The sequence below is a fragment of the Oryzias melastigma genome, linkage group LG4 (genome assembly GCF_002922805.2).
Source record: "Oryzias melastigma strain HK-1 linkage group LG4, ASM292280v2, whole genome shotgun sequence".
NCBI lineage: Eukaryota > Metazoa > Chordata > Actinopteri > Beloniformes > Adrianichthyidae > Oryzias > Oryzias melastigma.
In genome coordinates, this window is record NC_050515.1 from 15,425,518 (window position 1) to 15,452,778 (window position 27,261).

Here is a 27,261-nt window from a genome sequence, read left to right on the forward strand (position 1 = left end):
CTAATATCAGTAACTATTTTAACCAGGGCTGTCTCTGTGCTGTGGTTTGTCCTAAAACCAGATTGATACTGTTCAAATATGCTGTTTTAAATGACATACTTAAAGAGAGAATTTCTACCTTTTCTTAAAGACCCACCTAACGATTCACACACACATATGCACCAATGGTAGCAAATCTGCCATGCAAGATGCTAAACCGACCACAGGGAGGGATGTGGGGTTTCAGTGTCTTGTCCAAAGACACTTCCACACACAAACTAATTAAAACTACATTTTTCTAACAAAAGAAAATCTTCTTGCTCTGAGCTCATTCTGCTTTGTAATCATAGTGAAAATTTCCTCTCATTAATAAAGCAAATGGACTTGTTACAGAAATTACCTTTTAAATTTTTTTTTAGAACAAACAAACATTTTAAAATATTGTCTAAGACATTGGGGTGTGTGTAAATAAAGGAAAAAGATATCAACTAACAATCAAAGTTTGATCTTTTTATTTGTGCCTAATGCATGATTAACATGTTTTAAATAGTGCTGACTCAATAACACTGCTTAAGAGAATTCCTATCAGTGTACTGGGATTTGTGTTTTACTGAATTTAAAAATGCACCTAAACGGCTTGAGAAAGCAAGCAGGAATGTATGTTTATGATGTAATAAATTGCATGAAACCAGTTTTAGGCCATCTGTAGTATTTCAACAAAGTATCTGATGATTTTACACTGTAAGTGAGTTTGAACCGACTGGAAAATTTGACTTAGAGCTCTAAACAAGCCATTTTTAGTCATTTCTGTGAGTGGAAAAAAATCAGCTGACCTGAAAATGACTAACTGGATAACACACTGAGCATAATTAACTAATTATAGACAGCTGTGGATGATAAGAAGCCTAAACTGGATGTAATTGACAAGAAAAAAAAAAAAAAACTTGATAACAGAACAGGAACCAAAAAATAGAACTGACAAGAGAGTAGCTGGAAAACTGCATATGGTCATGAAGCTATTCACCAGTTTTTTTGTTTTGTTTTGTTTTTTGACTCCTCATCCAGCAGCATAGGGTTGATCAAATTGAAAACATATAAGAATTTGAAGATTCTCTTCCTCTCAGTGCTGCCTGCTCCCTAAATCAGGATTGTTGGCATCTTCATTTGAAGTGCCAGACCAAGAACCTAATTCAATTTTTTACTTTTTTGACTCACATGTTAAAGCCTCTCCAGTTTGTGCATGACATAGATGTCAGTGATGTTAGTCTTAAGTGAGAAGTTTTAAGTACTGAGACAAGACAAACACAATCCAGAGTGACCTTATTAAAAAGAAAATCAATTTGAATAGGTTTTCTCACACTAAAATAACCAATGTTATAATAATAATAATAATAATAAATGTTTTTTAAAATAAAATTAGTGACTGGTGGTTTTCAAACGTCTTAGCACAGTTTCAATAACAAAATCCAAACAATACTTAACATAACCATACAATTATATGTGAATACAAAATAACATTTTAACATCTTGATAAACCTATTTTTTACTAAAAAAGAACTTAAACAAACAAAAAAAAATCTTCAAAACCCAAACAAACAAACTGGATCCTGAGAAAACTGAATTAATCACTGAGAAATCAGGGAGAACGTCCCCATTACATCAGCACAGCAGGTGCAGCCACAACCAGCCTGGACACAAAAGACAAAAATCTAACCATTCACAAAAATCAACTTAGAAAGTTTGAAAGGTGTTTAAGGTGGTTTCCACTCCAGCCCTGCTCCCGCCTCTCCATCCTCCAAACCCACTCACGAATAAACAGCCCATGCACATGCACTGCTGCACACCAGGCCCTGGTGAAATGAATCCCTCTGTTTCAGCAGTGCTTTGGCCATTTGGCACAATGAACCGCAATGAATAATTCAGCCAGCAAAGAAACGAAAAGGCAGACAGAGAAAAAAATAGAAAGATGCAGCTAAGATAAAAACAGAAGGGAAGGATGGTACAGGAGAGCAGAAGAGGAGACACAAGAGAGGAATAAACACAATCAAACTTGCTGAGTCAAGAGCTGGAGGAACTGTGTGAGTGTCTGCCTTTACAGAGGCTCCTTTGTGCTGCAGATGCCTGTGCACAAACAGGCTGGGACGGCCGAGCAGTGCCAGACTCTGCAGGCCTCTTTCCCCCTCCAGCCACACCGAGCTCCCTCACTTCTAAACTGGGACACAAAACACTTAAGTTTTGCTGTAAATACCTGATAGTTAAGTGGGACTTCATTTGTTTTAATTTTTTAATTGAGAATTTATAAAATGTAGCATCAGGTGACAAGACAACTAAATTACTTCAGCATACATCAACACATGGTGAGATAAATTAAAATAAGCTATTTTATTTCCCTTCATGAAATAAAAATGGGGAACAAAGAGAAGTTATTTCCTGTTAAAGCACACCATACATTTATACTACTGTTTTCTGAGATTACAGTCTAAATACACATTTGTTGCTAAATTTTAAAATTTAAATTATATACAATTTAATTCCACCAAAAAGACAAAGTTTCTAATTCTTATAAAAATCCATCCAAAATATTTTGGGTCAGTAACCTTCCAGTGACTATGTGCTGTAAAATGAAAACTCTACATTTGTGGTTAAGAGGTTTGGAGAAAGTTTACTAAAGAATTCAATGTCAATTAAAATTAATTTTAGTAGGTTTTTTTCAATTAGAGGAAAGCTAACTTACAAGCAAAAAAGGTGATTTTTTTGCCCCAAACCTATGTGATTATTTCACTATCCCTATATAATTTGATTTAATTAATTGATGGAATGTATAACCTCTCAAAATCATGTGATTTCTAAACTCTAAAAAATCTTAAACACCACATATTAGGTGGTATTGTTCAATTTCCAGATGTTTCTCACTGTGAAACTTGAATACTGGAGAAGACAGATGAGGTTGTAATTCAGGATGTATTCAGACTGGAAAATTCTGTTGGTCCGGACCGAGTCTGCTTCATTTAGAAGGAACAATAGAAGGGATAATTTGCAATCCTTGATAAGATGGTTCACTTATATCTCGCTGACCAATTTCTGAACATTTGTATCAGATACAATGCTTTTTATTTGCTGCTTTGGTATGATGGCGGCTATTGAAAAGATGTCAGGTATGAAGGTATGCTGATGTTTGATATGGATTGTCAGGAGAACAGTGTGAGAAGCAATGTGGACCATGTTAAAAGTTGTTTTAATGAGCCTGTATTCATCCAATCAAATCTCACTGAGTTGCCGTGTCTCATTGTTGCTCTGCTACTGTGTTTACATCACCTAAAGCTCGGCAAAAGTGGTGCTTTGACAGAGACCACCTTGAAAGATAGGTCAGAGAGCGGTGCCTGATCCTGGGGTCGAGGGTCGGCTTGGATGTATTCAGACTGAAAAACTGTTCCAGATCATCAGGGGAAACGAACTCTGGTTCACTTCAAGTGAACCAAATGTGTCCAGTCTGACTACACCCCTAGACTTTGAGTGTCAAGACTCAACTTAAACATAAAAATGTACTTAAAATCTAACAACTAAGTGCATTCAATGATGAGTTCCTGCAACGTGTAATAGCTCTGAAGTCACTCACGTGGCAACTTGATGCATGACCTTGGTGGACGTGTCCTTCAGCGTGTCTTTCAAGTTGTCCTTAAAGTTGCTGAAGAACTTCCCGGCTCCTCCCTTCACCATATCAAACAGCCCTCCACCGTAGCTCGCATCCATATCTGGACACAGGAGAGCTTTAGGGAAAAAGTATCCAGGACAGCCAAGTATACACAGATACATAAAGTGGCAGTGGAAAACTCGGCACCGACAGTGCAGTCATAAAATCCTTTCATTTTGTCAGTACCTGTGAGTCTTCAACCATGAGTAGGGAACTTTGAGGTTGCAACTTAACTTGCTATCAAGTGGTTTGGTGGATAACACTGACATACACACTTGTAGATGTCACGGAATGAGAAACAAGCTTGTGAGTGTATGTGTGAGTGTTGGAAAAGACCCAAGTTTTACATATGAGTCAGCAGGCCTCTGGTGATCTGAAACATTCTTTCACTCCTCTCTTTTTTCAGCTCTTTCTCAACTCAATGTGGTGCAGATAGCTGCAGCAGTCAGAGCACATATCGTTCCCTGATGATGATATGAAATTTAAACGTGCTTAATAAAAAAAAGTCAAAAACTGACAAATCCTAACCATGAACATGAATATTTATTCTCTACAAATGATTACTTATAACTTGTAATCACACTATTTTTTGTATAAAGTCTAAAATCCCACTAGATCTATTTCAAAAGCAGTTTTAGTTTTAATTTTAAGATGCAGTTTTTAGCCTAAATAAAAAAACCTGTTGTTTTGTTCTAGGACATAGTTTCTGCAGAGCGGCAGGAGTTGAAAAATTTGCCTCCGAGGTGTGGACGAGACTGTTGGCATTGACAGTTTCTCCTGCTCCTGATTCACCACAATTTGAATAAGAAATACTCAGAAATGCAGCTTAATTGTCCTCCATCATGGGAAAAATGCCACAAGAACATCTTAAAAACACCAAAAATTTCATTAGAATGGGTCTTAAAATAACTTTGCCAGTTTTATTTTGCTTCACAATGTGATATTAAAAATAAATATGACTAAAGTCAACTTAGTGTGTCTTAATCTTTAGCTAATTCAATAAAAAAGGAAAGAGCAGGATAACTGACAGTTTTCATCTGAACAGCCACCAGATGTATAGCGTTTCCCACACCCCATGACAGCTGCTTCCCAAACCAACATCTGCATGCTGACTGTGTGGATTTGGATTTAGTAATTCATGTTGCAGTAAAACGACACATGTTTCTGTTATGCTTTGTGAATATTAATCAGGTTTTCTTCACTAAGGAGACATAATAATGTAGAAAAGAGACTGTGAGATTAAAAATGGATACAAATACTTCTCTCTAATATTTTTTGCTCTTTATTTTTGCCTCTTAAACCTTCTTGTAGAAAAATAGTGAACTGTTAGCCCCCTCACTCAACCCTGACTAACTTTTAATTAATGAGCATTCAACCGAGAGGAGCCAAACTGAGTGTTTTTGACACAAACATCTTTCTGTTTTTTAAATACCCTTATTGTCTGTGTTGAGCTGAAATAACATGGGTGAATATTCAACAAGCTTCAGGAAAGGAAATATCCCATACAATGTGCTTTCATGTGCATGTTGAGAGCAAAAACTGTCAATAAAAAAAAACTCTTTGACAACGCTGAACAATGAGACCTGAAAATATACAATGTTGGCCAATTTGTTGAGAGAAATTGTCAAGTTCTTCCAAACTCTTCAGAGGTACGTTGGAAAAAATCTGACAGAGTGGCAGACACTACAGCCTATTATATATATACTTTTTCTATTTTTTTTCTTGAAGGAATACATTTTAGACAACCAACTTGAAAACAAATATTTAATTTTTTGGTAAATATTCTAGAGTTAACACACGAGAAGGGACTAAAAAAAGTACTCATTCAGCAAGTTTGAGTTCTCCTTTTAGCTAACACAGAAATATCATCATATTTCCCCTAGTTTAGCTTAATTACACTGGCTGTCTATTCATTTTAGATTCGACTTTAAGCTTCTTTTATTTATTTCTTTTTTTTTGTTGTTGTTGTTTGATCATCACAATTTGAATAAAGAAATACTCAGAAACTGAGTTTTAATTTTAAATTATTTTATAAATATCTTCCATCATGAGAAAAATGCTACAAGAACATGTTAAAACACCATTTTCATTGGAGTAGATCTTTAAGCGTTTTTGCTGCAGCAGCTCTAAAACTTTAGTGCGATCCTCCACTTCATGTTAGACCCAATTTTAAGAATTCTTTAAAAAAATACTTTTTAACTTGGCTTTTAATACACAGTAACATGTCTTTTCTCTTTTTCATTCCAATGCATTTTAAATTATTCAATTTTATGGATTATGTACTGTCTCTGTCTTGTTTGTGAATGTAACAAGCGTATGAACTTTTAAATAATTCTATGTACATCCTAATAAATTTAATTTTCTTTAGTCTTTCTGTTTACATAAGTGTACAGCACTTCAAGTTTGAACTGACAATTTAAGTATTCTAAAATTAAAGTTGGTAGTTGGTATCCAATAATGCTTCAATACCCAAACTGCATTGTTTTTAAGTTTGTCAAATGCAATATCATTTTGACTTCAATGAAATGTCAAGTCTGAACATCTCTGTGTTCTTTTCCTAAAAATCAGATTTCTCCAAAAAAGTTAAGTCTATTTTTACACGTATATCTAACCCAGCAATCAGAACAAAGCCAAAAAAATACAAAAGCCAGAATCCTGCTCTTAAATGTGTCAGTCGGGCTTGATGCCTGCACAGGCAGAGTTGCAGCGGCGTTCCAGAGGAGGCAAACATGCTTTAAAGTAACTTCAGGATGCTGCGTCAGAGCCTCAGCACAAAAACAGCTCACTCTTCCTCCCCTCCTCAGCCACCTCGCGTCTCTTTCACCAAAGGGAGCCGGGACGTGTAATGAGAAAAGCAGTTCTTGTTTTATCTGGGGAGATCGCTGGGAAATGATAACATGCCACCTGTCAACCGGAGCTCTACACTGCTTCCCTTCAACACCAAGCCTGGTGTGAATGCTGCACACAAACACTTAGAACTCTTGACAGCATTTGATTTCAGAGTTGACACATTGCTGGGCCTCTTCTGTGCTGGATTTAAATGACTGTGGCGTTATCCAAACTCTAATCTGCTTGATTATAAATGCTGCTGATGAGACAAGAAGTCTGTGACTAATCATCTACAATACAGCTTAACCACTCATTTATTCCAGTCCTTTGAATGACAAGCAACCTGATACAAGCTTGGCTGCACAACACATACAGCAGGTTAGTTAAACTGCAAACACGAGGCGAGCAAAAATAATAATAAAATGCTATTTTTATTAACTATATCACATTTAAAAAAATAGCTGGAAATAATATCCCTTCGCAGGAGCTACATTATTGTGAAGCTTTCTGAACCTTTATAGTAGAAAACGTATATTACACCCAAGTGCATCGTATAGTTAAGAGGTTGTGGTTGGAAAAGCACAACAGCGGCATTCTGCTAATGGAGTTTGACCTGCTAGAACAAATCCGATCTCTGATTCCACTTCTCCAAGTTTCTACTGAGCACAGATGTAAAGCTGTAGTAGCCAACTGGGTGAAATTAGACCATCAAATGAATAAAATTTAAAGATAGGTTATAGTGCATCAACTTATGAGCCTCATGTGGTTAAAAAAAAAACAAGTACAAAGACAATGGTCAGGAGTACGGGGTCCAATGAGGAAAGAGGATCCCCTTCATGCTCGTCAACAAAACATTTCTTCTGAAATCATTAAATACTCATGATTTTGGTCTGAAACACACATGACACGACGGTGGGACATTGGTGGAAACTCCCCTGAAGTGCTGCCTTCAAATTACAGTGCGAGCATCCTGAGCTGTAAACTCTGTGATCCGTTACAAATGAAGAAACGCGACAGGTGCACATGAGCCCCACTTAGAGCAGGCTCCATCTGCTTTCCTGCTTTTGGCAAAGAAAAGAAATGAATATTACAAAGCAAAACTATAAATCAAAAAAATAACAAATTGAAAAAAGTCTCTGTTAGGAGGATGTGTTAGATATTACAGATTATGATTCATATATGAAAGGATGTTGCAAATGTAATCCTTCTCTAAATTCATGACGAACTTTGGAAAATTCAGAAAATACAAGAAACATGTCATGAATGCAGGTTGTGTGCTGTTGTTGTCAAATTGAAACTAGCAACAGGCGTTTATCCTTATTTGTTTTGCTACTCCATACCTGCATCCTTCTGTCTGTCATGACTGATGTTGCATTTTGACGTGCTATTTTTATGGAAGCAAGACTTTATATAAAAGCAAAGATTTCAGACATTTTGGGGAAAAACCAACAAAAGCAACAGCAATGTTTCAGTTGTAAAGCTGCTGAGAAATCCAGCAGTGATCAAACTGTGTAATGCCAGCCTTGTCTGATTGCTGATTCGCAAATTGATTTGAAAATGTTTTAAAGCAGTGGCTCTGCTCTCCCATTTTAAAGAAAATCATGTTGTTTCAACATGTTCTGAATGATGGACGACACATATAAAGAAAATGAACATTAAAATGGCATTTCTGAGTGTTTCTTTACTCAAATCGTTGTGAATCAGGAGCAGACGTAGAAATGCCTTTGGAAAAAGCTTGTAGAATTGACGTGCAAGTTCTACGGCAAGCCACAAGCTCCCTGCTCCGCTCCATTTTGATGCATCTACTTTCAGACAAATAGATCCAAATATGTCTTTGTTTTCCTCATCTGAGCTGACATCTGGCTCAAAACTGTACGGCTGGATAGCTCCAATATTGCTTGCCATTTTTGTTGCACCGGTTGGGACTTGCAAGGGGTATAAGCTAGCGGTAAAGCAGGTAAACAAATAGATGATGGTAAGGGGGCATGCTCCCTCTGCACTAGTGGTCCCGCCCACAAATCAGAGGTGACTTTCTAATGAACTACTGCTGTTCTGCAGAAACTATTGCAGTTTTTTGGTGGGGGGCTAAATGTGGCATAGTGAGATTTTAAGTGCTATGACCTTAAATAAGACTTATTAGCTATTACACTTTGTTAATTTTTTATCTAATTAAATTTCCAAGGAGTGGCTTTTTCCCGATCAGCTCTCAGTTTGATTTATAGCTATAGAGCCCCAAACTGGCACAACTTCACATTATTTCAAAGCAGCATTGTGAAAAAATAAATTCTAATCTATATTTGATAACACTATCATGCCCACCTGCTGTTCTGTTATGTCTTCTCTGCACTGTTTCCACACTCTAGAATGCTGTAAATCACCGCAGCATGGAATAAAGCAAACCATTTCCCCGTTTCAGTTCTCCATCCCCGACGGTCTATTTGAAACTGCATCGTGCTTCCCTGTTAGCCTGTTCACTCGTCCCTGTGAGTCCAGATGGCTGTGGGAGGGTGCAGCCTGCTGAGCCAGATACAGTGGCAAGCATATACACGTTTCAGAGGAGGCACCTCTTTTAGTACAGATGAGAGCCTCACCATTCACAGAAAGGGAGAACCAGACACCGGCAGAACAGAGAACTCTCAGCTTGACCTCCCAGAGAGATCAATGCCATGTTTGACTGAGCCTTCCTCTCCCTAGAGTTAACCTTTAGCTTTCAGGATCTGTCCGAATGGAGCAGATGGATGCAGAGGCACACGGGGGCAGAGATGGCTACATCAAAAAGCCAGATGCAACCCCCCGCCCCGCTTCTGACCACCTCACACCCCCTCTCCCCACTGACCCTGCTATCCAACTCATTTAGCTTCTTTGGTTTCACATCTCTGGACTCTGAGGTGGACACAAAGCACCATGCAGACAAAACAAAACACAACAGGAATGTTTCTTTTGTTTTGGGGTTGTTAGGCATTACAGTCTTATAAATTTGTGCAGTTACTGTAGTGCTATTCAATGCTGAAATATAAGAAAGGAGAACTTCAGGTTACTTTTTCATCAAAAATTTTAGAATTATATCTATTTTCTTACTAATCTTTTATTATACATAGAATTATATTTGCTAAATATATTATTTGAAATTCCTAAAACACACACACACATTTTGTATTCTAATTTCACCATAGAAAAAACAAGACCACCCTTAATAATAAGTAAAATTATTTTTGATTCTTTAAAATTATGGTAATTATAGGATTTTGTATAACCTGATTATCTAATGTGTCTAGGAAAATTGTGTTTTTGGTGTTTTAGCCCTCTAACACCCGAGGTGTCGCCGTTACGCTTTAACATAAAATTTTTAACATACTGTAACTTTTCAACAGTGAATCAAAGTACACAAACACTGGCGTTCCGGTGTTAAAGGGTTAACATGTTCTTGAAGCATTTTTCTCATAATGGAGGACATATGTTAAAAAAATTAAGATTAAAATAGTGTTCCTGAGTGTTTATTTAATCAAATAGTTTTGAATCAGAGGCAGATGAAAAATGCCATTTGAGAGAGCTTGTAGTTGTGATGGGCCACAAGCTCCCAGCTCCCCTTCTATCGGATGCATCCACTAGTAGACAACTACATCCATGTATGGCTTTACTTTCCTTGTCTGAATTTGCATCTGGCTCTAAACTGTATGGATGGAAAGCACCGGTATTGCTCACCGTTTTTGTTAGATCACTAATATTACCTTGGAGTTGTGAGGGGTTGTAAGCTAGTGGGAGAGTAAACAACAGGATGATGTGAAATGAATTGCGCACAAACAATTTCTCCCTCAACTTAGGGTAGAGGTCTGTAACCTGCAGCTCCATCCTGTGGCTCTTTTATCTCTCCATGGTGGCTCCTTGGCCAAATGTAAAATAAGTCAGGGAGACTGCTGAATCAGCCATGTTGACAGTAAGAGTCAGCAGCTCTCTGCTAATGGCTGCCTAACCAAAACTACCTAAAGAAAACAAATAACCAAAAGCCTCCAAGCTAAGACTACCAAGGTCCAACCCCAAACTAAAATAACAAAACCCAGCAGTTAAGACTGCTGAGGACAAAGAGGGGAAAAAGAACAAAAAAGGGGAAAAAAAAGAAATATAAAATAGCTTTTTTGAGTAAGGATTACTTAATTATCATTAATTTAATTTAGATTAGTTACATTTTAAATTGATGGCTGAGGTGCACATAGATGATAAACTATGTAGGTTTTTACATCCCTCTTGACCTGAAAAAGCCTTGTTTACTCAAGGTTAGCTACAGAATTCACAGATACTATACGCAAAGCAAAACTTTGGTAAAAAGTTTGATCTTTCATGAGTTAAAAGCACATGTTATCCTGTGCTGCACAACATTGGTTACAAAAATAAATAAATAAATCACATTTTGAGAAATACTAAGTTCTTTTAACATATTTGCTTCTGTTTGTGCCAAAAAACAGCCATAATTCATATTTATTATTAAAAAAACAGAAGGTCATGAAAGCAAATCTAAATTTCTTAAAGGCTTAAGTAAAATTATGCAGCTCCTTCTAGGTTTTGATCAGTTGAAAACGAACCTAAATGGCTCTTACTGTTAAAGGTTGCCGACCCCTGACTTAGAGGAAATTTTGATGAACTACTGCCGCCCTGCAGAAAATATGTTCTAGAAAATGACAATGTTTTATTTTTGTTTTGTTTTGGCTAAAAATGTGAATAATTGTAATGAAAATGTCATTAGAAATGCTTTGAAAACAGTTTTTTTTTATTATTATTATTGTGGGGTATGATAAAATTTGACATTTTTCTGACATTTTATCTGAATTTGATTTGTCAACTTTTTCCTGGTTATTTAAAATGTTTTAAATGTAAATAAACCCACAAAAACTAGATAATTCCTGAAAGGAATGAGTTGCAGAGTTGCGTGCCTGGAAGCAGAGATGAAGCAGTGGAGCAGCACCATGGTGAAGCCTACTTTCACCGCCGTTAGCCATTGTTTCCACAGCTGCCTCTTTCACAGGATAGTTCCAGTTACAGGCCGCATCTAGACTCCTGTCAAGTCATCCCGTCTTTGCTCAAGCGCTGTTTGTGTTCAGTTGGAAAACATCACTAGAAACGCCGTCGTTTTTCCTAGTGATTTATGGCACCTTTGGCTTGCCATACAGAACCGTCCGGATGAAGGCGAGGCGTCTTACCTGAGCTGTCCATGGTGCTGCAGTCCTCCCCTCTCAGCGGGGCCGCCTTCGGTCCGAGGGTGGCCGCTATGGAGCCTCCGAGCGTGCCGCTGCTGCTCCCCTTCCCGATGCTGTAGCTATCCCCGCCGCTATCGACCAGCTGCAAACATTCATAGCCATCGTAACTGCTCTTTTTCTTATATGCGCCCAGCAAGCTCATAACCAAAGGCCACAGGAAGAGAACTAGAGAAGGAAAGCCGCGCCGTCTCCGCCGACGCTACTGCCCGCGCTGCTCCGTGCGTCTCTGCCGCCGCTCGGCGCACCACATGTCCGAGGAGAGGGGAGGACACCCGGTCTGCTTTCTGACTGAGCAGCGGGAGGAAAAAAACTGCCGGCTTGTCTCCCTCCTTCTCCCTCTCTTTCTGCCTGGATCGCCTCCTCTCTTTTTTTCCTCTCTTTCTCTCAGAGCCGCATTTTACTACGACACGGTAGCTGCTGCTTTCCGCTGCGTCCCGGAACGAATTAAAGAGAAATGCACCCCAGCTCACAGTCCTCTAGTGTTTCTGCTGCATCCATTATTCATTCAATCAGCACTTAACTGGGATAGTTTTTAAGGGGACTGCAAGTTTAACACAAACAATGGGGGGATAAGGGCCCTATTTGAGAATTTTAAGTTCAATTTGTGAAAGTTTACTATATCACCTTTGCAGTAACCACAATATACTATAAAATTTCCATTTATGGTTGATTTTCACTGACTATTATATGACTAAATCAATTCACTAACACATCAGGGGAAAATATAATTTTTCTCAAAGGGCTTTAGATCTATTATTTGAGTGTCAAGCATGTCCAAAGTCTGGCTCGTGTGGTTCCTGTCACATCACAATGATTGTTTCTTGTTTCTTAATTGTGATTGGTTAAATTCCGTTACTAGTATGTTATAATTAATCAATGAATCAATTTATATTCCTACGATCCAACCTCATTGATCTGTCTGAGAAGAGTTGTTAATAGAGTCAAATCGAATTCAATAAATTGATTATAGACAATGTTGGAAAATACCATTTAAGATACTGTAGGTTTATTTTACAACAGTGGGCTGAACTTTATGAAGCTAAAATATGAATAGATTTTCCACTAATTAATGTTCACTTGTTTGTTTGTAAATATATTTAATTTACATTTGATTATATTCCAGGAAACACAAGGAATCTGGAAAACTTCACCTGCACTGTTCAGTAACAGATATTTATCTCTGACTGGTAATATTTTTGGCTGAAGATCAATTTCAGGTCAGTGAATCAGATCGTTCAAAATGAACAAATATCGACTTTGAATTGTATTGGCTACCACAATTTATGATACGAATCGGATTGCCAAAGCAAATCGTTACACCCATAGTTATAAACCATTGTGTCTCAGGACCTTTCTGTGCCAAAGGTCGACTGTAAACGAACTGAACAGATCTGTTCCTTTTTTCCAATACGGTGTTTTGTACCTCTAAAAAATATATTTGTGTGTTTTTTCCTGTTTACCTGATTTAGATTTAAAAGTTTCATAATGAAAACTATGCAACATATCATGTTTCTTCAGATTTAATACTGAAAAATGGTCAAATGGTAAACATTTCACCTCGCCACATCTTGTCCAAAAGTTTGGACACCCTGGAGTGAACTGAAAGTCTAAAATTATCATTAAAAAACCTTGACATTTTGCTTTTGGCCAATAAAACATTAACCCTCTGCTTTAGTTTTGACAAAGAACTGTGTTGTGACAAATCAAAGCCAGAATAAAATGTTCATTTAGCACCCAGTTACACATAATTCTACATTTGTTGTAGCTTCATTTCAAGGCAGTTGCTGTTGAAGAAATGAAGAGAACATTAATCTCTGATCACACTCTAATTGCTGAAAAAGTTACAACTAAAAAGGCAACAATATTTTGCTGTTTTTGGCTTTTAGAATAGCTTGAATTATTTGAGAATTTGTCACCTGGAATAAAAAAATTGAAAAACACAAAATCTTAAAATTAAGCTTTGGGTTAAACAAGTTGTAATTTTAGAAAAATGCATTATTATAATCATATGTCGTAGGTTAAGACATATTTAAAAGTGAATCCTTCTTTCCAAATGAATAAGGTCACTGACCTTTTTCGTATTATGAAACTGAAATAGAGGAGCTTTGTTCCCAGAAGAGCAGGACAACAGCACCATGGTTTGACAAAACAAAGAAACTTACTCTGAACTACATAAATTAAAGCTTCAGATCTTAGCTTTAATTAACTTTAAATAATAGTATTTGTAAGCTAGGTGATATTAGCTGGAAATTGTTAATGCACATTCATTTGTTTTGTCCTGCAGAGGGGTTAACTAAGCATGCTTCTTTTCCGCGCACAGTCTCCTGGCAACAGAAACCGAGCATGGTTCTGAAAAGAGGACATGAGCCGGGGAAACTCTTTTAGGGGAGCCCAGAGAACAGCAGGGACGAAATGTCCAAAACAGAGGAATAATACCCTGCTATATCCGGATGCAACATGTTGCCCTTCAAAGGAGCTTCCTGTCTTGTTCCTGACCTTGCTTACAAATATTTACCCTTAATACTCTGCAACTGCATGTTTGCAACACAACTGGTAGATGCAGACTTTGTCTGGGTTAATATTTGATTTCTGTTTGTAATTGTATTGCTTCTTTGTGTACTCCAGATGAAATTCATATTCTAGATACTTAGCAAAACTATTGGGAATAACAGGATTGGAAAAAGAAGCATCCATAACAAGAAAAAACAGCAAAAACAGAGCAGTGATTAAATAGACAAAAAGAGGAGTTCTGTTAAAATTAAAGGTGTGGTATTTATGGTTGTGTTTGGGTCAAAGATTCTGTAAAACTGGTTTTATGAGGGGTTTAAATATACAAAACAAGCAGAAACCTGTTCAAGGACTTGCATCACATCCTCGAAAACAAAAACAAGCATCACATGCTTTGAAGACTGGGTCAAGCTCTTATGCAAATATTCTGTCACAAAACCTTCCTAAAACTGAACTTAGTTTTTGTCATAGAAGCATTAGAAAGTGGATAAGTATTCTCACAGAAAGGCTTTTTCTTAAACTCAATGTTTGTTTATCTTTCATCTCAATTTAAGAGGAAAATTTGCTTCTTTGCCCCTTTAAAAGTGAATATCATCCCACTGACCTCATCTCCTAAATTCCAATGCTATCACAGTTAACTTGTTAAATGTCATTGCCACAATTTGCAACATTTTTTAGTCAAACTGCGTTGTTCATATGAGTACCTCTCGGTTTGTCTTGTTCTAGGTTGTACTGAATAATAATAAATTTCCACCTGTGGGATTAATAAAAGTAATAAAAGTATCTTGAGGTTCATACTACAAATCAATAGAAAATGAATGTACATCCCTTATTCAAGACTTTTTTTTTGCAACTACCACATTTTCCACACTATAGTTACACTTAAAACAGTGCACCTTATAACCCGGAGACCTTATATATGGAATAATTCTGGTTGTGCTTACAAGTTTCTAGATCTATCGGTATTCTGTTTAAAATCAGTCATGTATTAAACAAAAAAGTTTGTATCTCACTTACTGTTCATTAGTTGTTCTGTATCTTTCCTATTGTGCAGAGATTTGGGGAAATGCATGAAAAACTATCATTGAATCTTTGGTTAAATTACAAAAAAAGCTATTGAAATAGTTAACAGAGCAGGATAATGTGAATCAACAAATTCTTTATTTTGCTTCAATAAAATTTTTAAATTAAAGGAAATTATTTATGTTAATGTATTATAAATAGCTTATAGAGTAAAACATAATTTAGTTAAAAAATATAGAAATTTACTTTAAGGATTATTCAGGATAATTTAAGAGGTATTTATTATTTTGAGCAGCTTAAAGTTATGTTAAGGTGAGATGTGTTTCAGTTCTCAGAGAAAAATTATGGAATGAATTGAGTGATGAATTAAAATTTAGTACTTGTTTTTGCAATTTAAAAAAAGTTTAAAACTTAATTGTATAAATTATTACATTACACATATGCAGAATGGTTTGATTTACTTGTATCTGTAAGTTTTTTTTTTTTATTGTATTTATTTCTGTGTCACGTTGATCAGCATGGACATTGAGTTTTTTTAAGGAAAGGCATTGAATAAGCGTCATAAGCTTCTGCCTATTCCTTTTTTATTGGTTGTTTGTTTATAGTGTATATTGTGTTAACTGTACAAATGGCAGACTAAACTAATACATATAAAATATAAATATGAAATCTAAAGTCTTCATTTGCTTATTGATGGGAATTTGAGAAGTAACTTTGCTCTGCCTAAAACTTTAGTCAGTTTTTTTATGAGTTGGAAACGAAGTTGGGTGTTATTGTTAATATGCTAACGCGGCTAACGTGTAGCATCGATGGACTGTGTTTTTTATGTATGTTACTAACAAAGTTTGGAGTTGGTGTAGCTACTGTATCGTTTGATTTAGTTGTATCAGTCTTTTGTCTCATTCGTTGCAAATGTGATTGGGAGTTTTGTTGATACGCTAACGTTGCTAAGCTTTTTCTGTGGTGGAATGGGGTTTTTTTATGTGTTAGCAACAATGTTGGGAGTTAGTGCACTCAGAAATGATTGTTTTGGTAGTATCAGTCTTTTGTGTCCCACTCTAACTATGTTTTTACTATTGTAAAATCGTTTCCAGTGGTCTTTTAATGCAGACTTTAGAAAAATAAAAAACCCTGCATAATTTTTTAAGAAATATTTTCTGTAGAGCAGCAGGAGCTCATCACAAAGTTGTCTCTGAGTTGTGGGCGGGACGGTTAGCGCAGAAGTTAGCCTCTTCTAATTTCCCATCATCCCCTTGTTTATGCTCTGACCCACTAGCTTATGCCTCACAAGGCCAGGTTAACATTTACATGGCAAAAAAAAGTGCAGAGTAATACCAGAGCTATTCAGCAGTACAGTTTTAAACCAGATGGCAGCTCAGGCGAGGAAAATAAGGACGTTAATGGATCTATTTATCTGCAAGTGGATGGATAGGAATTCAAATGAAGAAGGGGGAATTCTGCCCGCATGGCTGTGACCGCGTTACAATCCAGAGCTTTTTCAAACCGCACATTTTCATCTGATCCAACGTGATTTTTAAAAAGTAATATTTAAGAAAAGCAGTTTCAACCTTAAAGTATTTTATACATGCCCTCCATCACAAGAAAAATGCTATAAGAACATGTTAAAAACATAATTTTCATTGAAGTGGGTCTTTAAAGTTAAAATGAATCTTTCATGAAAGCAAAGAAAATACAGGTGGAACGTGCTCTTACTGGAGTTTCAATTATAGTGATATTTTATATACACGCCTCTAAGTCTACACTCACTATCTCCTATTTGTTTTGCCTTCTCTTCATTACGTAACAAGCCGGAACAGTCTATTCACTGCAGAAGAACTAGCTTTATTATCTGTTTTGGAAGAGTTGCACAAACATTCATCTGGTTTTGTTTTGCCTGATCATTTTCACACATTTGAACTTTTACATGTCTACTTTTTGGGTTAATATTTTCATTCATGCATTTAGTGCATATGTGCAATAATAATGCTTTCCTTGACACTTTTGAAAAAAAAATGAAAACCTCAGCAATGTTTTCCTAGTTAAATAGATGTTTATAATAGAATTGTTAAGATGTTTTACTATTTACTTTTTGCAACACAAACCTATAGTATTTTTACTACATCTTCAGCATAGGCGCCGATCAATAATTATCCTCATAAGAGTTAAAGAACAATCCAGGAATCTGCTGGATCAGCTGCTGCTGGATTTGAACTGGTGACTGTCACACTGAGAGAAGGTTTCCTTCTTGACCCTGCCTCTTAAAGGAGATTTTACCTCTTCCTTCAAGCACACTTTTGATGGTTGGACATTGTAAATCTCTCAATCTTTAACTTTAAAATCGCGAGTTTTATTGTCTTTAAGGTCGAGTGAGGCGCAAAAGTGTGTCACTGATCCTCAAAACAGGAAACCAGGCTGAGCCGCGTTAAGCCCTTCACGTGACGCGTGTGACGCGCTGGCTCTCCATTGGCCCAGGGGGGAGAGGAGCTTTTCTATCTGGGAGATGAAGATGGAGATTCTGATTAAAAAATGTTTACAAAAACGAGGTGAAACATTTTAGATACAAAGTAGCTGACAAATATATTTTTACATTGTTGGTTTTTTATTGAGTTTGGAGGATGTAACCTTTAGTGGGTCACCTTAAAAATGCAATTATTTAGTCAAATTAGATTAATATGTGAATGAAAAAGGATGAAAAGCAGTCGGAAGGAATATTTACACAAAAATCATATAATTGAGCATGAAGAAAAAGCCTTTCTGATAAAAATACCCCCCATGATGTCATTCGTGCTGCGTTTGTGTGCGTCAAGAATGGGCCTTCTGTGAAGTTTGGGACTTAATGTACATTTTTTTTATTCTAAGAATCTTACATTTTCTCTCTGCAGTTTGTGCGCGTGGATGAAAACCAGCACTCCATCTGTGCGCGCGGACGCACAGAGGGAAGAATATTATGTAACACCGCGCGCAGATCGTGATGCTATCCCCCTTCTCTGCCTCATATGAAACTGCAAAGGTGAAATGTTTGGAAATGGCCGTGAAATATGCAGAAGCAGACAAGTTTTACCTTTCAGAACGCTTCCTGCCATTCTCCCCGCGGAGCGCGGTGCCGTGCCGTGACTGACTGAGATGAGATGCGCCCGGTGAACGCGGATGCTCCGTGCGCACGCAGCGACCTTTGCTTTGTCATTAGCGGCCAGTCAAAGGTCAGAGTTTTCGGCGGGCACGGAGAGATCCCCTCCTCCTCCGTTACCTCCGCGTTCACCTGTCGGTAGAGCCGCGCAGGAAGCCCCGGCCGATAACCTCACACTTTGGCATATGATCGGCAAACGCGGCTGAGTGATTGGTGGATTTGTAAAAGATAGGGATGCGCCTAAACGGTGAGACGGCAGTGAAGAGGTTGTTTATGAATCTGTTAAAAGGAGCAGCTGAGCGCATCCTGACTGCAACAGGAAAACCTGGAGTGGACTCCAGAGACCGGGCTTCAAGTGGAAAAATAAACACACCTGTGGTGAAATTGAAAAAGTCAATTTTAGATTATTTCCACAAACAAACACACAAACACTCGTGTAGAATAAAAGATGAATTGCAGCTCCTGCCGCTGCAGAATCAGACTATACTCCTAATCTGAACCTGCAAGCCTATAGGAAGAGCCGTGCTTTCTGTGAAAGGTAAACGGCAGATGAAATTGTAATCCGAGCAGGAGTCACACCCCATCCTGTACACATGGGCTTTAGTTACAAATCCCACAGGATTAGACGAGGAGCTCTGAGATGCAGAATGGGTTTCTACTTGGAGAGAAGCACTCATTAACAACTAGCTTTGGTATTTACAAAAAAAAAACATAAAAAATTGTGAATAGAAAAACCCAAATTAAGTAACTTTAATATAAAAAAGTATTTTAAAGTCCCACTCCAATGTATTTTTGTTGTTTTTAACATGTTATTGTGGTATTTCTCTGACAATGGAAGACATATTTAAAGAAAATGTAGCTTAAATTTGTATTTCTGAGTATTAATCATATGGTTTAGTCACATGGTTTAATCGGGACCAGTCATAAAGAGGAAAAGATATAAGGATGTTGTCTTGAAAAAAGTAAGTTTTTATCCCATTCCTGTGGCCAGTTATGTTTTGTAAAGATATGCATGCAATGCACAATTCTGCCACTGGGTGGAGAAAAGGAAAAGCAGCCAACAGGAAACGATTTTTGGACATTTCTTTGTATTTTGCTCAGTTGAATGTCATTGTGAAATGTGTTGTTACACAGGATTTGAATCCTGATGTTAACAGCCTTGTTGAAGGCCAAACGATGGAGAATGCGGTTAACTCCAAATTCTTAAGTTCCTAAAGTTTAATTTAGTTTAATTTTTCATTGATTTGCACATTCATATTTTAGGCAGAGTGTTTAATTTTTTTCTTTAGCCCCTTTTACCCCAAAGTCTGATGTAAAATATTTAGTGTGTGTAAAACTGAATAAACTCTTGGTTGAGGTATTTTTCAACTGAGAAATAAAAATAAATAAATAAATAAACCAAAGCTACAGATAACAAGCTGACCTTAAGTTATTCTGCTATGTTTCTGATCCGGCCCATTTCAGATCAGAAGGGTTGAAAGCGCCCCCGAACCTTCATGAGTTCGACACCCCTGTAGTGTTGTTAGTAGAAGCTACAACCACAAGCTCGCCATTTTGTTGCACTCATAATGTTAATGGTGGGAAGTAGGGGCGGGCTTACTTCGCGCCAACAGTCCCGCCCAAAACTCTCTTGCAAATTTCTAATAAACTCCTGCTGCTCTGCAAAAACTATGTCCTTGAAAATGACACAAGTAATTTAAAATTTTGTCTAAAAACAACAAAATCCTACATAGAATACAATAGATCAAAATATAACCAAAGTGGGACTTTGAAAAACGACAAATTTCTTATTTGAAAACATTTGTCATAATTAAACACTTTTTTTAGAAAATGTAAAATGGAAAATTATCGTTCAATTGTCCATGTGTTGATTTACTTCAAACTTTAATAATCCATTAACTATTTAAAATACTGGTGTTGTCAAAGAAGATTTTCCATTCCCACACACAAATCCTTAACTTTCTAAGCTGCATTTAGTTTAAAATAGAACAACAATTCCAGTGTTTGTGTGCACACATATCCAGTTATCCTTTGTGCAACAATTCCATTGTTGTGTGTTGCATTATTTGTAGTTTCAACACTTCTGTATGTAGTTATCATGTGATGAAGCCCACTTCTGCCCAAACATACAAAGCAACTAAACTTAAGGTGTTTCTGTTTGGTGCAACTTCAGTCCAAACCTGTTTCTAGCACTGTTTAGACATTTTTTAAAAAAGTTTGACTTTTTCTGTTGATGTCTGCTGTAATGTCCATAACTCACTTAATTACATCATTGTCTTCTTTTGTTATTCCTTTTAATCCTTGTTATTTACATTTATTTAGCTCCTTTTAATATTTCTACCAAACATACTGTTCTAAGAAAGCCTCCTGCATTTTCCCGACATTACCCTTAAATGCAGCATGGTCACCTGTTCATGACACGAGTCAGTCAGAGAATGTGATGCACTCCCCTGGCCACTTGGAGTGCACCTGTTCTATTTTTTATACAAATAGATTTTATTAAGTGGAGATAAGGTGAGTAAACGTGCAAGAAATAAGTCCATAATCTTTGTTAGGCTCTGGGTCGATGGCATCTTGTGTGGTTTGGATCACATCAGATCGTAGATGAATAAACCCCTGATGTTGATGGAGGTCAGAGGTCAGAACTATACCAAAGCACTGCTCCAGGATTCAAGTCAAATAAAACTTTAGACCAGAAAAGAAAAAGTTTTAAACATCACAAATTTAAAGACTAAGATATTCTTACGACTTTTTAAGGCCTCATTTGCATTTTTTTTTTTTAAATCAAGGCTTTCAATACTTTTTAAGACCCCGCGGGAACTCTGTCATTTCATGATTTGTGGTTATTGAAAAGATTTATAGTCGAAGTTGGTTCATTTTGAATGATCCGATTCACTGACCTAAAATCGATTCAAATCGATTCACCAGTGTGACTCAAAAATACCTGGTACTGAACAGATCAAGTTTCCCAGATTCCTTGTTTTTCTTGCAAGATAATTGAGTGTAAATTAAATATGTGAACAAATAAATAGGAATTAATGGTGAACCCATTAACATTTTAGTTTAATAAAGTTCAGCTAACTGTAGTTTTTCCACATCAAAATAACAAACTGAACTTCTCTAGAAAATGATAGCACACTATATGGTCACATATTTGTAAAATTCAGGGTTTCATTTCCACACATTGGACTGTAATGATGGTTGATCATTTTTTGTTTCTATCACATGTATCAGTCGCTGTGATAGCACTTTTAACGTTATTGTAAAATAAGCCTACCATGCCTCCACCCAAATTGTGTTTTCTAATAGATTATAAATTTACTTCATTCTGAAACCAACTTTTTTTTTAACGGTATAGGTCAATTAACAACTTCCCCCAGACAGATAGATCCAGACCGGTTGAATTGTAGGAATCAATTAATCGTTCCACCCGTAATCTTCTGAAGATTACCTCCACCAGGATATGGAACCATGTCAAAATAAGGTTTCTGTAATGCAGAAGCCTTCTCATTTATCAGATATGAGTCCAAAAGTGCTTAGAAATATGCCAAAAAAAACAAAAAAATGAAAATTTTTACTACATTTGCAGCAACAATGTGGGGTCATTATAATAGATAATAACTTTCAACTATTCAAATACCATGAAAATCAAGGCGGTTCTGGAGAAAAAGAAAAAACTTCACACATACTTCATGCCAAAGAGCAATCAAAAACAAAAGTAGCCGTAGAACAACAGTTTTATTGTTGCTGGAATGTAACACGTTTCAAGTTTCTGATACAAAGCCAGACCTTCTTCATGCATAATCAACCAGTCAGTGGAGGCCACAGAGATAGCATTGAAATGAACAGTCCAACACAAAAGAATCCACACTGAGAGTATACTGCTTCACCACTACACACTGCCACTTCATCATATGATCATTTCATGTGCTTCCATCCAAAGATCAGAATGACTAATAATCCTATCTACACAGCGCAGACACCTACAGTTCTGGAATCGCAAACATCCGAGTAAATTTTAAAAACAAACAAACAAAAAAAAAAAACTTCTGATTTGTAGAACCACACTATATTCTAGTCAAAAAAATATTTTGTTTTACTTGAATGTGATGAACTGCTTTTGCACAGGAGCTATGAGTAGTTTTATGTCATTTGGTCTGTTGCTCACTAGAAAGAGAATCACAAAATACAAACTTTCTACTGATAGAATCTAAACGGAGAGAACTTCTCTCTGTAAAACCTCCGCTCATTCTCACTAAAAGATTCAAAGCAAAATCCACAACTTTTTGTTCATTCTATAACAAAATGAAAAAAGACACACACAACTACATCATCATCATCATAAAAAAAAAAAAAATGACCTCTTATTGCTGCAAAGTGAAACTAAGCTGACAAAAGTATTCCAAAACATTTCATATGTCATACAGTAGATGGAAAATCTTAAGGCAACATTAGAGTATATTTAAAGGAATGTAACAACATTTTGAGTTTACAGTGAGGTCACAGAATGACAGCCAAGGCCTCTTCGAGCCTTCAGCGAGAAGACAAGGACACATCTAATCCCGACTCTGAAACGGAGGAGTTCCTGAGCCAGTAAAGCTCCAAATTGAAATATTCCTATGTTCTTAACAGATGATTTGGTAGGAAAGTTTGCTTTTTAGCTCAAAGTCTTGCATAAGTTTGAAAAAAAAAAAAAAAGCAACAAGATTGTCAAAGATCAATCACAGAGCAGACGAGGTTCTGCTGTAACCCAAAGACTTGCTCTTTTTCAAAGATTTGGTGTCACATTTTTACTACCAACGGTCTGTTTTTGGTCCCAAATGAAGCATCCACACTGTTATTTTAGTATTCAAAAACACAACTTTTGAATCCTCCACTTTTTAGAGTCTGGAATTCTGAACAACCTGAATATAAAGCTGTAGACAATATTTGCACAAAAGATTTTATAAAAAGAAACCAAAAAATAAACTGTTTATGAACCCCCTCCAGCATTTGATGAGGACGGCGCCCGCTTACTAACAATCAAAGCGGTGTCAGGGCATTTGCTGAGCATCGGATGGCTGTCTGTTCAGCTTGGTGCTGAGGAGAGAGTTGATGTAAGGCCAAATTCTGTTGGTTTCCGTTCCGGAAAACGAGTGAAGGATTCCTTTTGCCCTGAAAAAAACAGGGTAAGCGCTACATCAGGTTTTAAGCTCAAATGACGTATGAATTAAGCACATCTTTGATTTAAAAAGGTCAAAAAAACTCAGAAACATAATTTAGCGGAAAGCATTTACTAACTTGTACAAATCTATGACAGGCTTTGCCACTTCCTTGTATTGCCTCAGTCTGGACATCAGAGCGTCAGGCTTGTCGTCGTCGTGCTGAATCAGCGGCTCCCCGGTGATGTCATCCTTCCCCTGAGCACAACAAGCCAAGGTCACTTGCAGTTAAGAGAATTTAATCTCAAAAATGCATATTTATTACAAAAAAGCATCTAAAAATAAAGATTTATTCCAAACAAAATTCGCTGACACTTACAATAAGCAAAAGTGAAGCCGATAGGTTTTAATACATTTGATAGAATTACTTACAATGTGATTTCTCCTTGATTACTTTTTAGTTAATTTCAGCAGAGAATGATATTAGCTCCTCCAACATTTGTAAATTAAGAGACGGAAATTTTTATGGCACTTTTCACAGTAAAACCACAAAGTGAAACATTAAAACACTGACAGGACCCACTACAAAGTAAAGACGAAAGTTAAAAGTCACCATTATGTTGCATTCACACTGGATGCGATTTGCGCATCACATTTGCGTCTGCGCCTCTATCTTGATGCATGTGAAATTTACTGCTCGACGACTTGACGCTTTAACGTCCCGGCCGTGGAGCAACCGCCAAAGTTTTTCTGGACTTCATTTGTTGCCATATTATGGAAAACATGGATGATGTTGAGCGACTATCTTGAGTTTATATCTCAGAGTTCTACAGGGGCACCAGCAAGCACGTCGCTGTGTCTGGATTTCAAATGTACTTTTTTTTTTTTTAAAGTTTGGTTGAGGCTTTTAAACTACAAAAAAATTTGATCTACCACTAACAACAAACTATTTTATTTACATATTTGTACACATGTAAAAAATAAAACAAAACTAGCGTCATATAGATATAAAAGTAAACAAACTCTCGAAGACCCATAAATATCACTATAAATAAAATACCATCTACTGAAAAGTTGGAGAAAATTGTGTCATCAGGCTGGAAAAGTGTAAATCTGGATAAGTGTGTCACAAGCAAAACTGGTCAACCTTAGTAAAAAATAGACCACACGATTGCGGCAGGTACGATCAACGCGATAGCCGATCACCATCAAGTATTAGCCGGCCTTAAGGCTTAAGAATAACGACACCTGCACTCGTGGAGGGTTGAAGCTCATGTTGTAAACTCTCCCGCTGGCGGGGTGGATCCAGCGGTCACTCAGTCGGTCCTTCAGCGTCTCGTAGGGGATGTTGAGGCTGATGACCAAGTCCAGCTGGTACAGATTGTTCAGCACCTGAGCCTGTGTCAGCGTTCGAGGGAATCCTAGAGAGAAGGAGCAGGGGGTATGAGTCAGACACTGAGAGACAGGACAGTTTCATGTGTACATATTATAGATGTCAAAGAAAGTATACTAATGCTGTTGCTGCAATTTGTGTTTTTTTTTGTGTAGAAGTTTTATCCAGAGGCTGCTCAGGGAGTAAATGTGAACTTTTTACAGTGCAATGGTATGTAGCTGTGATATAATGACCAGATTACAGTGAGTGAACTTACTCGGGGGGGAAGCTAATCTTGTAGTCACACTGTGTGGATCAATCAGCCATAACACAACAGGGAAACTAACAGCTCTGTAATGCTGCACATTTTCCAGGCATAATATTCACAAGCATTTTATTATACACTTATTTAGAATCTGATCACAACATTCGATTTAACATAAGAGGATTATCAAAATTCCCTCAGTTATTCCTGAGTGGGGCGTGACTTCTTGTAACAAATGTATGGTTTGACAAGTTAAATCTTTGTTATGTTAGTGAAAACTAACACTGTGGAGCATTATGTTTCCTTAGATCATTAGTTCTTTCTTTACAAAACCTTATTATCTAATCATAGCACAAAAAAGTCTAAGCCATCATCTATAATTGTTTACTTACTTGCTGATCACATTTTCCTGGTTTAAATCCATTAAAACCTAATAGTTTGCTTCATCAATGTTTAGCATTCCTCTCAACCACGCCGTTTAATATTTAACCCTAAAGAGCAAACAACGATCTGCTTTTTTAGGAAATTTTACAACCTCCTCAGAGAGCGTGTTACCAAAACACAAAAGTATGTTACCAATACAATCAACCTGATGGACACCGTTTAAACATTAGCGTACAAATTAACCAGTGAGGGCTTAAGTGAGTACCAGCTGCTGCAACACAACTTCAATCTTTTATTGAACTGCTATAAACTTGATATAAGCAACTTATGGGGGGGGTTAGGAGGTAGATAATGAACGAATAAATGTTAGCACCTTTCTAGAAGATTAGTTAAAAATGTGAATGTGCGCAAATTGTGAGTAAAATGACTAAATCCCTTAGGAAGGAAAGGATGCCTTAAATTGGGCTATTGGGGAACCAATTATTTGTGCAATGAAAATTTTTCCCAGAGTTTCCAAAAATAGTCACGTTGCTGAGAGATTCAGGCAGTTTAAGTGAATTAAAATTATACATATAAAAGGTCAGGGCGGGAGACGTCTTTTGGATGTGCGTGACCTTCAAGCCCTCAGGCTGAAATGCATTAAGAAACAGATACTCCACTGTGATCCCCACAACAGCTTTGTTTTCCCCGTCACTCATTTCCTATCACTTGATGGGGTATTTCTCAGTTCCTTGACTTGTTCAGCTTTTTTTCATGCAAAATGGAAAAGGAAACCAATCAATTTATGACCAGCCGAGCAGCTGTGAGCCACAAACAAACTGAAAATTACATGGAAAGAAAACAACAAGGAAAAACCTAACATACAGTACATGCGTTATGTAAAAACAACTAAAAATTACTGATCGAACCAGTTTGAAATATTTGGAAAAACTTTGACTCCATATAGAATATTAATAAAAGAAAATAGAAAGTACCTCAGAGCTAAGACTTTGCATTCAAATTTTGAGCAGCAAAATTTCACTGTCATACCAGTAGTACAATATTTACTCCTAGAGGATATTTCTGCAGTATAATGCTAACCTTCATCCTGCAACAAAGTTGGCATGCTTGATTACTCTGCTGGCAGATCTGTCACCTATTAAAAATGTATAGAGCAACATAAAGAGAAGGATCAAATAACAATGCCCAAGAAGTACAAGCTGGTGGACGATTGTATTCACCAAGAATGAATACAGACGCAATTTTTATTTTTTAAACATTTTTCATTATTTAAAAAATAAAAGAAGAACAGTTTTAATTTTTAAAAAGGCATGTTCCTCTTTTACTACTTCTCTTCATGAATTATTGTCATTTAAAACAGCAATGTATTCATTATGTTTACATACAGAGAAGTGTGTTAGTAAAACACTTCAAAAATGTTCCCCAAGCCCTCAAAAATCATTAAATGTACTGTGTTGAGGTCATTTTTTATAACCAGTTTAATTTTTAAGATTAGTTCAGATAATTCTACCTCAGTATTTTGGACATAAACCAATAAGAAATGAACACAAAAATGGGAAAAAAAAATCTCTGCATCTTCTTAAAATCTGTATTTATTTATGCACTAAAAGATAAAAATGTAGGCTTCAACACAAACAAATGTCCACTCCCAAAGTATAACAGGAAAAAAGCTAAATCCTAAAAAAAGAAAATA

General features: G+C 36.7%; 2 protein-coding genes across 5 annotated transcripts in view; both read right to left on the minus strand.

The window, feature by feature from the left end:
• The window catches only part of dnajc6 (DnaJ (Hsp40) homolog, subfamily C, member 6), a 36,365-nt gene extending 17,687 nt beyond the window's left edge, over positions 1-18,678 (minus strand). For 2 of the 3 annotated variants that reach the window (XM_024278560.2, XM_024278558.2), the window contains exons 1-2: positions 11,692-12,189; positions 3,596-3,731 (exon numbers count right to left, since the gene is read on the minus strand). In XM_024278560.2, the coding sequence (XP_024134328.1) occupies positions 3,596-3,731; positions 11,692-11,890 (335 nt within the window). In that variant the 5' untranslated portion in view covers positions 11,891-12,189. Of the gene's footprint in view, positions 1-3,595; positions 3,732-11,691; positions 12,190-18,340 lie in introns of those variants that run through there. The other variant, XM_024278561.2, reaches the window with a different exon arrangement.
• A 3,424-nt stretch (positions 18,679-22,102) lies between these two features.
• ak4 (adenylate kinase 4) overlaps positions 22,103-27,261 on the minus strand; it is a 7,865-nt gene continuing 2,706 nt past the window's right edge. For both annotated transcript variants that reach the window (XM_024278557.2, XM_024278556.2), the window contains exons 4-6: positions 24,796-24,968; positions 23,687-23,805; positions 22,103-23,560 (exon numbers count right to left, since the gene is read on the minus strand). In XM_024278557.2, the coding sequence (XP_024134325.1) occupies positions 23,440-23,560; positions 23,687-23,805; positions 24,796-24,968 (413 nt within the window). In that variant the 3' untranslated portion in view covers positions 22,103-23,439. The remainder of the gene's footprint in view (positions 23,561-23,686; positions 23,806-24,795; positions 24,969-27,261) is intronic.